At 44.0% G+C, this 17811-nt stretch overlaps 2 protein-coding genes across 6 annotated transcripts in view; one reads left to right on the top strand and one right to left on the bottom strand.

Annotated features, from left to right (window-relative positions):
* Window positions 1-14725, top strand: part of LOC114670304 (uncharacterized) — a 34533-nt gene extending 19808 nt beyond the window's left edge. Inside the window, exons 3-5 of one of the 4 annotated variants that reach the window (XR_013399478.1) lie at window positions 4976-5151; window positions 6536-6772; window positions 7369-8181. Coding sequence is in view for 1 of the 4 variants with exons in the window: in XM_077950561.1 (XP_077806687.1) it covers window positions 5020-5151; window positions 6536-6755 (352 nt within the window). In the remaining 3 variants the exon portion in view is untranslated. Of the gene's footprint in view, window positions 1-4975; window positions 5152-6535; window positions 6773-7368; window positions 8184-12939 lie in introns of those variants that run through there. The other 3 variants (XR_013399480.1, XM_077950561.1, XR_013399479.1) reach the window with 3 other exon arrangements.
* The window catches only part of LOC720037 (uncharacterized), a 49423-nt gene that overhangs the window by 996 nt on the left and 30616 nt on the right, over window positions 1-17811 (bottom strand). The window contains exons 2-9 of one of the 2 annotated variants that reach the window (XR_013399482.1): window positions 17117-17141; window positions 12730-12816; window positions 10436-10827; window positions 9635-9706; window positions 9155-9179; window positions 6444-6751; window positions 5950-5971; window positions 5626-5666 (exon numbers count right to left, since the gene is read on the bottom strand). The gene's annotated coding sequence lies outside the window, so the exon portion shown is untranslated. Of the gene's footprint in view, window positions 1-5625; window positions 5667-5949; window positions 5972-6443; window positions 6782-9154; window positions 9180-9634; window positions 9707-10435; window positions 10828-12729; window positions 12817-17116; window positions 17142-17811 lie in introns of both variants that reach the window. The other variant, XR_013399481.1, reaches the window with a different exon arrangement.

The raw sequence follows: 17811 nt of genomic DNA on the forward strand, positions 1-17811 counted from the left end.
TAATGAGATACTGTTTTAAAGTTCCATTTTGCCATACTTCCAATAGCTTTTCATTAGCTAAATTTAGCCGCATGTAAAATCACTAAGGCAGACTTCCAGAGTTCCCATATGAAAATCAAATGTCAACCAGCTGTGACGCACTTCAACATGATCATTGGAAGTCAGACATTGAGCTCTTTTTTGATATTTAAAGCCTGCATAATATTCGCTGTATATTATTCAGTGTATGACTATTTCCTTCGTGATGGAAATTTGGTTTGTCCCAACTTTCTATTCTATCAAAACACTGCTACACAGCAAATCCCCATGCACATATTTCTCCTAATTGTGGAAATATTTTACGTAAAACACTCCAGACATGGGATGAAATTCCCAGGTTATTGGAATTTTAAAATAGGTACTCCGAAATTGCCCTCTTACAAATTATATGAATTATTCATAAGCTTCCAAGTGTTACAGTGTTGCCCATTTTGAGAAATCTGTGCTAAAAGGACCCAACAATGCTGATGACAGTGATCAGGATGGTAAGGAGGCCGGGAAGACAACAGAGTGATTTAGATCTTAGACAAATCACTGTCGGTGTCTCCACTGGTCCAGCTCTTGCATTTGTTCTCGTGCTATCTTTTCTCTTTCACCAAATAAAATAGCTCCTTGACATCACATTGTGACAGTCCCCATGGTTTGCCGCTGTTACTGCGGGACTGAATGAAGGAGGGCGAATGAAGAAATGAAAACCAAGGAAAAAAGAAACTGTTTAAAGAAGGGGTCAGGGAAGAAGAAGAGGGCTCCCAGCTTCTAGTGGGCAAGGGCGGCCGCCCTCAGCTTCTACAGCCCTTCGTATTTATTGAGTAGAAAGAGTAGGGAGCAGGAGGCAATGATTAGTCAGCTTCTCAATTGTTCACAGGTTCACATTATTGCTAACAGGCTTCAGATGTGCCTAATCTCAAGAAATGCTGCACCTGGGGCGTGACTGCTCTCAGCATTCCCTCTGGGTGGCAGACGCAGTTTGTCAGTTTGCCAACATTCTGTATTCATGAGAACAGTTTGCTATTTACTCATATAGCCTCCAGTGGCACACTGAGTTGATCACGACCCTCACTCTTTTCAGTGTGCAACATCACATGAATCCATGCTATGCTTAATGAGTACTGGTTAGTAAAATGCCTATGACTAGTAATGTTCATCTATGCAATTAAATATTAATTCATAAAACACTTCAAATGTAAGCAATTAATTAGTGAATGAAAAGTACATAATACATCAATTAGAAACAAACTCTATTGGCCGGGTGCGGTGGCTCACGCCTATAATCCCAGCACTTTGGGAGGCCGAGGCAGGTGGATCACAAGGTCAGGAGATTGAGACCATCCTGGCTAATATGATGAAACCCCGTCTCTACTAAAAAATACAAAAAATTAGCCAGGCGTGGTCGTGGGCACCTGTAGCCTCAGCTACTTGGGAGGCTGAGGCAGGAGAATGGAGTGAACCGGGGAGGCAGAACTTGCAGTAAGCTGAGATCACACCACTGCACTCCAGCCTGGGTGACAGAGCAAGACTCTGGCTCAAAAAAAAAAAAAAAAAGAAAAAAAAGAAAAGAAAAAGAAAAAAACTCTATTAAAATGACATTATTTGTGTGATAAAAGAGACTGCCACTTTTGTATTTTTTCTACAAGGTTAAAGAAAACTAAGTCAGCTTATACAAGTGAATTTTAAAAGCCTTTAGGTTGGGTGTGGTGGCTCTTGCCTGTAATCCCAGCACTTTGGGAGGCTGAGGCAGGCAGATCACCTGAGGTAGGAGTTCGAGACCAGCCTGACCAACATGGTGAATTTTTGTTTCTACTAAAAATACAAAAAATTAGCCAGGCATGGGTGGTGAGCACCTATAATCCCAGCTAGTTGTGAGGTTGAGGGAGAATCACTGGCACCCAGGAGGCGGAGATGCGGTTGCACTCCAGCTTGGTCAGCAACAGCGAAACTCCATCTCATAAATAAATAAATAAATAAATAAATAAATAAATAAATAAAGAGCCTTTAACACGGAATGCTGAGTAAATTGGCCAAAAATGCTAACCTATGCATTTCAATACTATAGGATTCATGTTGGTGGAAATAACCAGATTAAATACTTCTGGTATTTCACCTTCCCAACCCACACGAGCCAATGTTTTTTTTCCTGTGAACAACAAAAACAGTAGAATTTACTTGTATGTCCATAAGAGGTTATCACTTCTGTGTGTTCCCCTGAAACAGGTGGTGGCTGGGTGAGAAGGGGGACAGCACTAGGGCAGGAGATGGGGGCTCCAGTATCATGGGCGAGTTTCCTAAACTTCTGCAACTTTCAGCCCCTAAAAGGGGTGAGCGACAGGAAGTTTTAGCACAATGCCCAGAACAAAGTAAGGATTTGACAGCTGGCACCCCTCCACATTGTTCTGTCATCAGTTACCACGTCCTGCACCTCCAAGCCCACTGGGCTCTGGCTGTTTCCATCACGTAGAGAATGACCCGGAGCCTGGCCTCCAGCCACCCTCCTGGCCTTGCTGCTTCTCACTCTGCCACTGGCTCCTCACGGACCAGCCTGGGTGTCCTCAGACATACCACACACTTCACTGTGGGAGTCACGCAGCCCTCACGGTTCCTTCCCCAGGGAAGACACGGGGCTTTCCTCCTCAGGAGGACTCTGCGAGCACCTGGATGAAGGGCCCTCCCATCCCTCATCCTCCCTTAATTTTTGTTGCAGCTCTCCTTCCTTCCACTCAGTATGGCACACACTGATTGATCATCTTCCCCATAAAGACAGGAACAGCACGAGCAGTAGAGAGTAGATATCCAATGATAGAAAAAAATCGTCAATGATTTATCATTTCCATTTATCATCAATTAAGAAACCGTATGCTGAACGTCATGTACCTCCTATGGGACTGCTGCATCCTCAGCCTCCTGAATTTCAGCCCAGCACCTTCCTCCCCAGCACAGCAACAGGTCAGCCCTGACCATTCCTCTCTTATTGCCTTTGTGCAAACCAGGACCAGGACCAGGACCAGGACCAGGTGAGGCCTTGGTATTGTCCCTCCCCAACAATCTGCGAAACAATCCTTGACGTCACCAACAAAGCACAGCCTTATGAATTGGTGGTCAGTCCCTCCGAACACCTCTATCACTGTAAAGCTGGCAGCGCCCCTCCACGGTTGGCCTTCCCAGGCACTGCACCTCTAGGTAATGGAGCATGTCCTTACCATGAGGCCTGGGTGCCCAGTCTATCCTGTCCAATGAGCGAGCTGTGGAGAAGGGGGGATTCCAGGTTAAGGGGAGACTAGCAGGGCTCCTGCTTTTATGCTGCCCTGTTGGGAAGGCTGTTAAAGAAACAGAAAGTGCTAAGCAGTGAAGACAGAACATGTTTTCATTACTTAAACCAATACATTCCACAGATGGAATAATAAGAAATGCTACATGCAAGCTAACTGAATCCAACAACATATCAAAAAGATAATCCACCATGATCAAATGGGTTTCATACCAGGGATGCAGGGATGGTTTAACATATGCAAGTCAATCAATGTGATACATCACATAAATAAAATTAAAAACAAAAATCATATGATAATCTGAATAGATGCAGAAAAAGCATTTGACAAAAGCCACATTTCTTCATGATTAAAACCCTTCAGCAAAATCAGCACAGAAGGGACATACCTTAAGGTAATAAAAGCCATCTATGACAAACCCACAGCCAACATTATCCTGAATGGGGCAAGTTGAAAGCGTCCCCCCTGAGGACTGGAACAAGACAAAGATGCCACGTTCACCACTTCACTCAACACAGTGCTGTTCACTACAGCATTGGTCATAAGAGCAAGACTGGAAACAGAACAAATGGATACCCAGAGGGCGGTGCTTAAGTAATTTTGGGAAGAGTCATAGGGTGCAGTACTTTATAGCTCTGAAACAATACAATGGATTTACAGTTGAAATGTGGAATGATAACTAAGGTGCATTGCCCAGTGGCATATGCAGAGGTGCAGAGACTTTGTATAAACACGATCACGCATCAGCATGCATGCCAGGTACATGTTTCTATTTGCACGTAGATTGTAGGGATGATATGTGAACAAAAATGTTGACTTGGTGTTTGGAAGTTCAGAGTGGAAGGGAAACTTCCTTGCTAACCTTTTATGATATTTAGAGTAATTTCTAACCATGAATACGTAATACATTTAGAAACCTTAGCTAATAGGAAAAGCCTCTGTTCCTGGCCTCCTGCTGGCACACATCAGGTGAACATGGGGCTGTCATGCTAATGTGTGCAAACTCAGAAAACTCCAAGAATGGGAGTCTGCGTTTTTCATCATACAAATAATTGTTAATAGAAATAGTATAATGGTTATTGCTCATGGATATACCATGCATATTCTATTAGATAATAATAAATTCTGACATTTGAACTATATTTACACATGGACATTGAAATGTATGGATGAAATATTGTGGCTTATACGGGCAATGGCTTTATTGGCATTTTACAAACTGATTCCTCATGGCATGGGTCCGTGTGATATTAAGTAGCCTGTTATGTTTGGGAAAGGCAGTGATGACCACAAGAATGACTTCGACTACTAAAGTACCATGGAGATTTCAACAATGTTTGGTTTCATATTTACACATTTCATTGTGCTCCCAGGTTTTTTCTCACCCTAATAGCTGTCACCCATATCATGCGGGTCCCGTTAATACAGACACCTCCGAATGCACCCTCTTCCGTTATATGCAGCCAATTGCTGGTTACCTTGGGCCTACAACGCGGGGAGGGCAGGGGCTGCTTGCCACCTCCTCATCTACAGTAAGAGTCAATGAGCAGTTAAGTAGACACTGAAAACCATTTATCCTGCTGGAGTGAGAAATAAATGGTTTCTTTCAACAGGGTGATAAAATGCATCTTTTCCAACTTATTTATATGACTCAAGGTCCATCTCAATTCCAGATGCGAATTCTCACAAAGGTGTATAATTCCTGATTCTCACAAAGGTGTGTAATGTCGTCCATGGCCCAGTGCAGAGGAACACAGGTGTTGCCGTCAGACTGCCAGGGTCCGATCCCGCCTCCGTCACTCACCCCGGGAGCTCCCTTTAAGCCAGGAGTCAACAGCGAGATGGAAATGTGAGTGCTTTTTAAAGTCCTAAAAGTTCAGAGGATGACCGTGAATTTCTCCTGCACCCCTGGGCACACACCAGGAGAACTGTGTCTCCAGGTTCAAGTAAGTGCCTGTGAGGGAGTTGTGTCCCTCAGATTCTGTTCGCCACAGGTGCCACTTGATGCAACCCCAAACCTCTTCTGCACAATCCCAAGCAGTGCTGACCAGTCCAACCCAAAGGCTGTGATGTTTGGCAGAGGCAGAGAAGGCCAGGTGTTCTGGGAAAGATCACCTTCAAATCACACAGCACCCTCCCAGCCCACAGAGACAGTTCTTACATTATGGCAAGAAACCTGGAAAACACCAAATCCAGTTTGACACATATTTCCTTTTTCTTTTTGATTTCATGCCCCCTCCCTCAACCTCCCAAGCAGCATGGATACCCCGAAGGCCCTGGGAACTCTCTCCCATTGGATCTAACATGGAAAGTAGTTACCTACCTACAAATCCTCATCATCGGATATGCTCTCCAAAAACAGATCTTTAAAACACAAACACCAGGATAAGTCATTAGAGAGAGGCCCACCCACTCCTCCCACCCCAGCTGAAGCCCCGGTGCTTCACACAGGATCCCCTGGTGTTTCCTCTGGTTCACAGACATCCCTCCAGCCTCTCTGGACATTGTTTTATACTTGCAAAATCATTTGCTCTCATCAGAGCAATGATTTGGGAATCCTCCTTCCCAAAAGGAGCCCAGAATCAGGTTTCTATACCCTACAGACAGCGTTTTTCCCTCAGGAAGTGAGTTATTTCAGGGTACGTACCGTTTTCCAATATAAATGGCTCCTGCAATTATAGAAAAGAAAACATTAGGAGGGTGAAATGATGCCATGCACGTCACACAGCTCTGATATTCTCTCAACAACTTGGGAAAATTAGAAAGGGTATAGTGATTGAGTCAAAGGTCAAAGTCCCCCAAAACTAGCACGGAGGACACCTATGGAAAAGACAAGACCTTTTCCCACAGAATTTATCTTTAAAGTGTATTTAGATTGGCAGTTTCACAACTCTTAATCCACGGGGGAAACGTGCTGTGGAGGGAAACACCTCTGCATTGCGGTGGATCGTGGATGCCGCCATCTACCACGCCCCCGTGTGCCCAGCATGGGTTGGTGAGAGGCTGCCAATCAATAGCACCACACCAAGGGAATTGCAGATGTCATAAATAATGCACACTGGCAGATGTTCATGTCTACATCTGATTGGAAAGAAGTCAGGAAAGTAACATTTCTGTTCAAGACAAAGAAAAGTGTCTTACCTTGGCAGCGTCTTCTTTTTCAGAGGTGTGTTGTTCAGTGTCCTCATTAGTTATGTTGTAAACAATGTCCTCATTAGCGATGTTTTCTGCAGTGTCCTCCTTCCAGATGTCCTCAGCATTCTCATTCGCGATGTTACGTACAGCAGCTTCATTACAGATGTCTCCAGCATCATTCAAGATGTCAGGTCCAGCAGCCTCATTACAGATGTCCACAGTGTCCTCGTTACAGATGTCTACGGCGTCCTCATCGCAGATGTCATATACAGTGTCTTCGTCAAAGATGTCCTGTATAGGGTCCCCACAGGGGGCTAGGAGAACACAGAGTAAAGGTCAGTGCCCTGGTGGTGGAGACTGTGAATCACCCAGGGAGCTTGCTTGGTGTGGTGCATGGAGGTGGCTGATCACAGCATGGGCCGAGCTGATGCTGGGCCATCCTCCCGGGTGGACCTGCGCTAGAGAAGCTAAGGGATATGACTCAAAACGCTTTCTGCAGTGGGAATCAGCTTCCAGGTTCAGATATGCTTTATCCAGTGAAGTGGGGAAATATAAAAAAATAGAAATTGACAAATTCCTGAAAAGCCCTCCATGAGTGCAAGTGTGATATTTTTTGTTAACCACTTTACATTCAGCATGCATTCACACATACTAAATATTTTTACAAGAAATCAGAAATCTTAATTTTTGTCAGTTATGTTAAATCTAAGTTAGCTGTCAACATATTCTATCTCATTTACTCTGTGGTCGCCAGAAAATCTAACACATAGTAAGTAAACCAAAATATTTATTAAACGAAAACACAGAGCAGGGGCAGGGGGGAAGCTAGGCAGACCGGGTTGCACCTGATTACCTGGATGATAATAAACTGCACAAAACCTCGGTCAGATTAATATTGAAACTGCCTTTTGCTTCGGCTTTTTCCTTGCAGAAGAAGGATGACCAATAAGATGAACAGGGAAGAAATGAGAAACAGAGGTCTTTGCTTAGGAGCTAAAGGCCACCTTCTGTAACACAAAATAGTCTACAAGTGGCCTTGAACTCTGCCGTGATTCAGTGACAGAGTTCCCTCATGTCGTCTACCCACGTTGAAGTCCAGCGACGCTGCGACTGTCTTCTTTACAACTTGCAAGACATGCTGCTTCTGCATTTGCCTGTTGTATGAGATTTACACCTGTTTTAAAGCCACGTTTTGTTTCAGTTGGGCTGGTGGCCATACACTGCACTAGCCAGTCAATAGTGAGATGGCTCCTCATGGAGGCAGCTTGGCTTGAGGCTGAGGGTCTTTAACCCACATGCACAAGAGAGTTGCCACGAGGGGACGGAAGCCAGGCTAATAACCAACTGCTGTACAGAGTTCCCATCTGTCCCTCCTCACCATTTTCAGCTGGCAGGATTTCAGCATTTCAGGGCTTGGGAAGATAATATTACTAAATCTACTAAAATACATCACCCATCCTTATAGGCTTTGGCCAGTTGCTGAGCAAATTAACTTCACAACTGAAGTGGGCCACATTGGCCTGCATGGTCCCCCGCTTCTCTTAGAATCTGTGAGTGTGGGGCCTACTGGAGGGTGGGAGGTGGGAGGAGGGGGAGGATCAGGAAAAATAGCTGATATTAGGCTTAATATATGGGTGATGAAATAATCTGTACAACAAACTCTTGACACATGTATATGTATGTAGCAAACCTGAACATCCTGCACATGTACCCCTGAACTTTAAATAAAAGTTTAAAAAAAAAAGTCTGTGAGCTGACCCAAACCCCCGGGGATCTTTGTGCTTTTGACACACTGATAACTACACCGGTCCGTGGGGAGATGTGCCTATAACTGCCCTGGGTCGTGTGACCACGGAGGCCACTTTATGGTGATGGGCAGTGTCTGGGACCTCTTAGGCTCAGTGCTTTAGTGCTTATACATGAATGCTGGACTCCCTGCGTGGTGGCGAACACCGCATGACTAAGTGCATGTCAGCATCAGCACTGGCCCACACTCCTGGGTTCGTGTTTTCACTTTTTCATTCAGGAACTTGGGAGCTGGGGCCACCCCCTTGGCCCTTCAGGTTCTCCACCTGAGCAGTGGGGATAAGAAGCCAGACCCAGGGATGGCTCTGGTGAGGGTGGAGGAGTCACTGTACAGAGAGAGTAGAAGGGGATGGATTTTATTGTTGGAAGTGGACACTGGTGATTGAGTTGTATAAATGGGAAATCTCTCCTGAGAAAACACAAGCCTCACCTGTACAAACACACGCACACTCACACACACTCACACACACTCACACACACACTCACACACACTCACACACAGTCTCACACACTCACACACTCACACACACACACACAGTCTCACACACTCACACACTCACACACACACACTCTCTCACACACCACACACACACTCTCACACACACACTCACATTCACACACACACTCACACACTCACACACACCCCCCACATGATGCAGCCTCACACAAGACACCACCAATCCTCAAGCACCCAACTCAGTACCACCCAAAAAGGAGCACAGCTGCTTCCTCAAAAATTGGCCATAATTTTTTCCCTGGGGAACTCGGGTTTTTTTACAAACACTTCCACTCTGCTTATTCCTATCACAGTCCCAGGCTCAGGGTGGCTCTTCACATTGAAACCTGCAAGGATGCCACACCTTTCTTTGCATTCAGATTGCTTTCTTTGCAAGTAATTCCAGAATACTTACTAGAGTCACACCTCAGAGGGACCACCTGCAATACAGAAACAAAGCTTTATGAGGGGTACGTCGTGTTGTGGATTGTTTGTACAAGGCTCTGTTTCTCTCAGTGAATACTGAAAACAAGATCAGAAAGTGTGGTCAACTTCAAGACCCCCCAAACAAGGGTAGGATACACACTAGAAAAGATATCAGCTTCTGGATGTTGGATCTCTCAGGTCCACGTAGCTTGGCAAGTGCAAAATACTGAATCCAAGGAGAAGACATTGCTTCCAAGGACAAGGACCCCAAGGATACAGTCTACAACCTGAAGCTGTCACAGGTATATGCCATTTTGGATTATGTATCAGTTGCTAAGAGTCGCTTCTTCCACCCCCTCAGAAAACTGCATTTAATACCTGTAATGTACACTGTCATTTTTTCACACGTAAAGTCAATTGAAAAAGAAAGACGCCAAGAAAGAAGCATTTCTGTTTCAGGGAAAGCAACGCAACCTTACCCTCGCGTTGACCGGCCTCTCTCCATCTCCTCTGTCCTTGTGAGTTGGAGACTCCTCAAGGGCTAGAAGGACACAGAGCAACAGTTAGTCACAGATGCTTTTGTTCATGAGTTATTCAGGGAGCTCTGCTTAATGTGGACAACAGGACAGTGTGTGTGGATGTGTTTCATTAAAAGCACAGCTTGAGCTGCTGCTAGAAAATCTTCCCTCATGGAAAGACAGGCAAGAACAAGGAACTGAGGAGCGAGAAACAGAGTCCCTGGCATTTTGCTGATGGCAACTTAAGGCAACGGGAATGAGTCAGTCTACAAATGGTACTGAAGCACACGCTATAATCGGATGAGAGTCCCACTGCTCACACCGTGAGGTTTGAAACCCAGCTAAATGGTTTTCTAAACCCTGTAAAACAATATTAGCTTGTAGGATTGATGTCTCCCTTTGTGTAGAACTTTAGATTCACAAACTTCATCAATTTGTATGAAATCCTCAGCAATTGACCCCAAACAGATAAGACTGAAACAATATTTTAGGAATAGTTGAAAGTATTATCACCACAAAACATAGGCGTAATCAAATGCTGAAAGTTACACGTAAGGCACGATGACAAATAAAGCAGCAAAAGACTGTTCACATGAGGGTCTCAGGCTGCACAGACACCCACACTGGCTGAGGGGTCCTGGTTTTCATAAAGGGTGTGGCTCAGCCAGGCCACCAACAAGCAGTTAACAAACAGTAGTGTAGTAACACGACACTTTCCAAAGACCTTACTTGAGTAACATGGTGATCCTTACAAATTTCCAATCAGGATGGTGGCACAGTTCCTCCTGCTTTAGGACACAGAGCCTGCCTGTGGTCACAGGGGGTAGGTGCAGACTCTGAAGATGCACTTCGGTCAGAGACTCTGCTGAACTCTGTCTACTGAGGGCCTCTGTCCTGTCTGCTGACCACAGGCCAGAGGTGCAGGCTGCACTGGGGAGTGAGAATGTCACCTCTCAATGTTAGGAAAACTCCCTGCCAGAACTGAGAATGGCCCTTTCTAAGCAGAAAGCAAACTCAGACTAAAGGAAGAGGCCGACCACATCAGGCTGCCAGATTGCCGAACATTCACTCAGGGAGAGCCCACATCCCGGGCCATCTTGGATGGTGGCAAGATGAGATAGATCACCGCTTTTGCAACACACACCTGACAACAAAAAATCAACAGATGTAAAAGAGCCAGAAAAATCCCCAAATATTTGCAAATTAGCAATGCATTTTTAAATAACTCATGGATTAAAGTTTCAATAGAAAATTAAAAACACCTTTAACTACATTAAATGAAAATGTGACTTGATGAGATTTCTGGATGTAACAAAAGCAGTCCATAGAGGGGAATTCATAGCATTGGATGCAATATATTACAAATTACAAAATCTAAAATCAGTAATATCATGTTTCAATTAGGAAACTGTAGAAAATAAAGGAATGCAATGTAAAGCAAGTAGAAGTAATAAACAGCATCACAGAAGTCAATAAAATTAAAACACTGAAATCATCAGAAAATCATTAAAACCAAAAGTTGGTTATTTGAGATGCTAACTACAATGAATGAACTTCTACGCAGGCTAACCAAGAAAAAGAAGATAACACAAATGACCAATTTCAGAAATAATACAGGAGCCATCTCGACTGAACTGTTGGGCAGTAAAAGGATAATCAAGGAATATTATGAACAATTCTATGACCACAGTTCGATAACCTCAGTGAAATGTATCAAGTCCTTAAAAGACACTCTTCCTAAGGTCACACCAGAATCCTAGATAATTTTAATAAGCTTATGTCTATTAAATAGGTTGCACATTAAGAGCATTCCAAAAAAGAAAGCACCAGACCCAGATGGTTTCTCTCATGAAATCTACCAAATTCTTCAAGAGGTGAATAAAAAGACAAAAATCCATTTAATGCAATATTATTTGGTGATTTAATGTGCATTTTATGCCATTAAGGTATAAAAAAGACATGAAGGAAACTTAAATATACATCAATTTAGTGAAATAAATTCATCTGAAAAAGCTACATAATATATGATTCCAACTCTATGACATTCTGGAATAGGCAAAACTGAAGCAATAGTAAAAATATCAATAGTTGCCAAGGTTTCTGGAGAAAGAAGACAGAGATTAATGAGTGAGAAGAGGGGATTTTTAGGGAGGTGAGCATATTCTTTATGAGAACATAATGGTGAACATAATTGTTATAAATATTTCAAACGTCATATAAATGTGGAACAGAAAGAATGACATTATGCAAATGATAGACTTCAGATAACAATGTGTCAATATTTTCTCATGATCTTAGCAAATGTACCATAGTAATGTAAGATGTTAATAATAGGTGAAATTAGGAAGTGAGGGTGAGGAGACAGAATAATATGGGAACTTTGTGTATTATATGCTCAATTTTTTTTTTTTTTTGAGATGGAGTTTTGCTCTTGTTGCCCAGCGTGGAATGCAACGGCATGATCTTGGCTCACTGCAACCTCTACCTCCCGGGTTCAAGTGATTCTCCTGCTTCAGCCTCCTGAGTAGCTGAGATTACAGGCACCTGCTATCACACCTGGCTAATTTTTTTGTATTTTTAGTAGAGACGGGTTTTCACCATATTGGCCAGGCTGGTCTCCAACTCCCAACCTCAATTGAGCCTCCCGCCTTGGCCTCCTAAAGTGCTGGGATTATAAGCATGAGCCACCACACCTGGCCATATGCTCAATTTTTATGTCAATTGATTTATACTTACTTTATATTAATTTAAAAATAATAATATCGCACCATTCTTTCAGGAAGATCTATGCTAATGTTTAACAACCAGGTAAGTTCTAGACATTAGCTTGAAACATTGTCTATCATTAAACATGAACCAAAATTGACTTTTAAGTGGATATTTACTTTGTGGTTGTCGTAATATTTGCTGACTCCGCAAATCAGAATGCTGACACATTAAAAAATATAGCTTAGTCTCTTCATAGTTTCCTCTTACATATGGGACACTGAATACTCCCCACAATTGTGATTCTAGAATCAACTTATTTAATGAATTTCCACAGTACCTTCTACTGGGTATATTCCCTTCTTTACCCAGGAGCTACGAGGTCTCTGACCCTGAGAGGTGGATACGGCATATCTTCTTAAAATACCTATCAGAGAAGATGCTGGTTAATGCATTTACAATAGAGAGGACTGCTGACATCTTGCTGACAGAAGACCAGAGGGAAAATAGTGATAATCTAAGTTTAAACTTATGATCCTGTCCTTTACAGGCTTCCAAGCAGAGCCTGCTGAATCAAAGTTGGATTTCAGGAAGATCACAGAGTTCAGTGAGCACCCAACACCTCTATCAGACAGACTGTGGGCAGTGCCTTCACGGAGAGAATACAGCAGGACGACTGCGAGTGCAGGGCTGGTGCGGAGTGCGGCCCCGGATTCAAATTCCACTAAGTGATGTGGACCTGGCAAGCTCATGTCGTCCCTCTGCCCTCAGTCCTCTGCACTGTCATAATGAAATTTTAGCAATACTTTTCAGGCCCTACTTCTTAATATCACAGTATAGGGCTAAAAAATCACTAAATACAGGAAAATCTTAAGAGAAGACTGGTACTTCAGTAGTGTTCTCTAAGTGTTTACTACATGCCAGGAGGAATAAGCTGGACACTTAGTAGTGGCTGAATATGGAGAGGGTGCTTGGATGGCTCCGGGGCAGTGGCGCATGGTTTCCTGTTTGGCTTTTCTGTGGGCCTGATGCCTTATGGCTTATGGAGAACGTCGGCCCTGCCGGGACAGCAGAGGAGGGGCTGTGGCTGAGATTTTACACTTGAGAGTGTTGGCATTCAGCGATGGTGATGAGCAGAACCCCAACCCCAGTGAGGAAGGATCTGAGATGGGAAATGTATTTGGTTCCCTAGAGACAGAGATTCCTGAACAACTGACACCTCTACATCACGCCCTGTGCCAGAGACCCAAGAGACCCCCTCACTGTCTTTCTCCAGTCCTCCTAGCCCGAGGTGTGTGGGTGGACAAAGGTGATGCTCTGGAGGAGATGCCTGAGACAAAGACAGGTCCTTAATGATAAAGAATTCTCCTTCCTCTATCTTTCAGATCCTTGACCCCCCCCACTCAATATGACAGTTTATTTTAAAGGCTGTTATCTCTGTGGCCTTCCTCCCTTCACCCTGCCAGCTGCCTGTCAGTGACTGTCTCCTCCAGTGACTACACTGAGGGACCAGGGTCTCCTTGCCTCCCAAGGCTGCTCAGACCTTCTGACACTGCAAAATGCTTGTCAAAAGATGGGTCTGCAAAGAGTAACTTCCCTTTCACTGATCAAACCTGAATATGCAAGCTACTTTGAATTAACTGGAAAAGTGGCCATGTGGGCTGATGCTTTGGTGGTTTAATGAATTAAGTCTGCCACCTCCACTGCCTCCTTGACTATTGATCAGAGCCGCCTGCAATAAGGTCTGGCTGAGAATGGGCAGTGGCTGCGCCAGCTCTGGGTGCGTCTTCTCTGCTCATTCTTTCCACAGCCAAATTCAGTTTCTAATTTACACACTCCACATCCATCCCTAGACCTTGCTGTGACAGGGGACAGAGTCCTGTCTCTTCTTAGGGAGACCTCTCCATAACCACAGGACCCTCTCTGATGTTCGCCTCAAGCTCTGTTTTCCTCTGTCGCCAAATGTCCCTTCCATTAACCCAAAGGCCCTGTCTCTTCTCCCAATCCTTTAAAAGTGATCTCAGAAAGCTACTGATTCTCTCCCCATGAACCCCAGCGAAAACCCCCATAAAATCTCGTTTTTCTTCCTTTCTGAGAAAAAGTCTGATGCTAGATTGCTAATGTTTGTTTTCAGGGTTTGACTTCTACCTTCAGAAAAGTGTTTCTGTCCTTCCCCTTTTCTGTAATGTCTGTTATTGCAGGAGTGCAATCACGATTCCCTGGAAATAATCAAGCAGTAAGGCTGTGTTTACTCTGTGTATTCTCTGGAAATGTGTTCACAAGATTGGTGCTATGTTTATTCTACTATTTGGTAGAAATAAAAGGAAGCCACATGGTCCTGATATTGCATTGTGAGTTTTAAAGATTCTTATATTTTAGTTGTCTTTGTCAAAACTCTAGATTTTTAAAATGTACATCTTGATGTTTTCTTCTAGATTCTATAAACATATGTATTACCCACACTATTTATTTCTCTGCATTCTTCTGTGACCCCCTGGCTTGCTCAGAGACATCCTAAATCCAGAAAATGGAGACCTCATTTTCCTTTCTCAGAGCCTTCTATGTGACTTAGAGACTACCATGTCCCTGGCTTTAAGATTAACTCCATATCACAGAAAGACAACTTAGATCTTTCTTCCCAGAAGTCCAGTAGTCTTCAGTGGACCCCCCCCCATTCTTATACAACGAGGTCATCCAGGTCTCAGGCAAAAGCCCCCAGTATTTTGTAAAATTTGAGCTATCACAACTTTACAAGCTTTTATGTTATTACAAAGCTTTGTCCTCTTCTAGTGAGGATTTTAGCAACAGTGACCTAGTTAACAAAAAATAGAAGGGGCTGGGCACAGTGGCTCACGCCTGTAATCCCAGCACTTTGGGAGGCCAAGGCGGGCAGATCACAAGGTCAGGAGATCAAGACCATCCTGGCTAACATGTTGAAACCCTGTCTCTGCTAAAAATACAAAAAATTAGCCAGGCGTTGTGGTGGGTGCCTGTAGTCCCAGCTACTGGGGAGGCTGAGGCAGGAGAATGGCATGAACCTGGGAGGGAGAGCTTGCAGTGAGCTGAGAGCACACCACTGCACTCCAGCCTGGGTGACAGAGCGAGACTCAGTCTCGAAAAAAATTTAAAAAAAGAAGGAACTACTGGAAGAAAGCATGGAAAGAACACACGAGGTAAAATTTGACCTAAAATGACCAGTCTCATTCACTAACCTCACCATAGTCTTATGGGTTCAATAGACCTGTCCAATCCTTTGCTCTGTTCCCTCCAACACCTTCCTAATTGTCCTCCACCACTCATGTAATAGAAACATTGCACAGGGGAGCTAATCACCTCTTTTATCCCCCACTTCAGGTTCACGTATAAGTTTATAGTAAAAGCCTTTTCAAATGACTGCTTTAACTGCTGCTACGGCATGTATCATCAGTTGAATGGAACCTCACATGTGACTTTAACCAAGCCTTTTTTGAGACACAAGATTCAATACAAGGGACAGTATTCTAATGCAGTACATCGTTTATTTTATGTTATGAAGATTATCAGTTATTGAAAATGTGTAAATAATGAAGCCCAGCCTTACTGCTCAATGCTGTGTGTGTGAATCCACTGAGCGTGCTGACCCCCATGCCTGCACCTACCTGCTAACACAGGGAGGGTCCATTCAGAAGGGAGGCACAGCTCCAGCACTGACACTCTCCCACCAGCTTCACAAGAGAGTTACCATAAGGACGACAGATACCCGGATAACAACCAAGTGATAATTTGAGTACTTAATGGTCATGATCCCTAAAGTGTGTAGCTCAGAGGGCTTGTGGGGAACTGTGGCCAAGACTCTAAAGCATCTCCCCAATTCTTACTGGACTTGAGCCTTGTCTTGAGGAGACCCAGCCATGACATGCAGGCACCACACTGTCCTAATTAATGCCTCCCTTAGTGTTTCAGAACCTGTGATTTGATCAGAAACACGGGCTTTCTATGTCGGTTTCACACTAAGGACTACGTGAAACCTGCAGGGAGATGCCTACATAGCTACCTGGATTCTGAGATCACTGAGGCTCTCTTATGTGAGGGATGGTGTTTGGGATCTCTGCAGGCTTGGGTAATTCCAGGCATAGAGGGTGCTGGAGCTCCCTTGCATGGTGAATAGTGATCCCTTCACTGGCTGGTAAGTAGAGGCTGTAGTTCAGGCCTTCAACACTGGGACCATATGAGTAAACATCTTGGCTCCTCACTGCGTAGCAAGTGAGCCGGGGCACATTTATTTCTGTGGCTTAGTTTCTCCATCTGGCATGGGGGTTCAATAAACAAGCTAACAACATATGTCCATGAGGAGGTTTGAACTAATGTAAGTAAAGTATGTGATCTGATTTGTTAAATTAAGAAAAATGGCACTGAGAGTTGTGCTGGGCAAACACATTTTTTTCCTGGGGGAAACACACACAGACACACGTTCACAAGCGAATCATGCAGACTTGCACATAGACCACCCCCACCCCGCACTAATACACACTCCCACACAACCTAATCTGAACACGTTCCCAGGAACTATACATAGATAAAAGGAGTTTGTCACCTGGAAAACCAGTTTCTCTTACTATACCCCACATCCTCATTCCCACCAGGTGTCTTGGATCATGGAGGCTCTCCAGGCAAAAGCCAGCAGTTAGGCTCCACATTTCCTAGAGAGTTTTTTACTAACAGCCAGTGAGTGATTCCAGAATACGTACCATCAAGGGTGCTCAATGAAGACACCTGTAATTAGAGAAGGAAACACTCTGAGAATGAGGCCATGCTATGGATGGTTCGCACAGGTCTTCTGTTCACTTGGAAACTGAGTAATGAAGGTGGGAAAGAATGTCCAAGTCAAAAGCCTCAACTCTAGAGTAGAGTTCCCTTAAGAAAGCACAGGGGCTTTTCCTGAAGAATGCTTCTGTCTAGGTAATTTTTGGGTGGCAATGACAGAATTCTTATCTAAAGTGGAAAACTTGTTCCTGAAGAAAATATCCCTTAACACACCCTGTACTGTCTGACACTGCCAACTGTGGTCGTCCTCTGGAATCAGGCGTCAGTTGGTAAGATACACCTCCTCCATTCCCAAGGAAATATTATCTAACATCTATAATGTACCGGTTAATTTTCCCATAGCTGATATCAACTGAAAAATAAAGGAACCAAGAAAACAACATTTACATCTTAGGCAAAGACAGGCTACCGTCGAAGTAGAGTAGAGCTCCCTTTTCACATGCTTTTTGGAAGGCTTCTTCGAGTCACCTAGGGGATGTGGAAGGACACAGCATGGCTGTCAGTTCATTGGTGGTGCTATTCATGAATGACTAAGGGACTAGAACTTAGGGGTGTGCCTGGTTAACAAGCATGGATTGAGCTTCTCCTGGACCATCCTCTTCATGGACCAAGGAAGGCA

The sequence above is a fragment of the Macaca mulatta genome, chromosome 10 (assembly GCF_049350105.2).
Source record: "Macaca mulatta isolate MMU2019108-1 chromosome 10, T2T-MMU8v2.0, whole genome shotgun sequence".
Lineage (NCBI taxonomy): Eukaryota > Metazoa > Chordata > Mammalia > Primates > Cercopithecidae > Macaca > Macaca mulatta.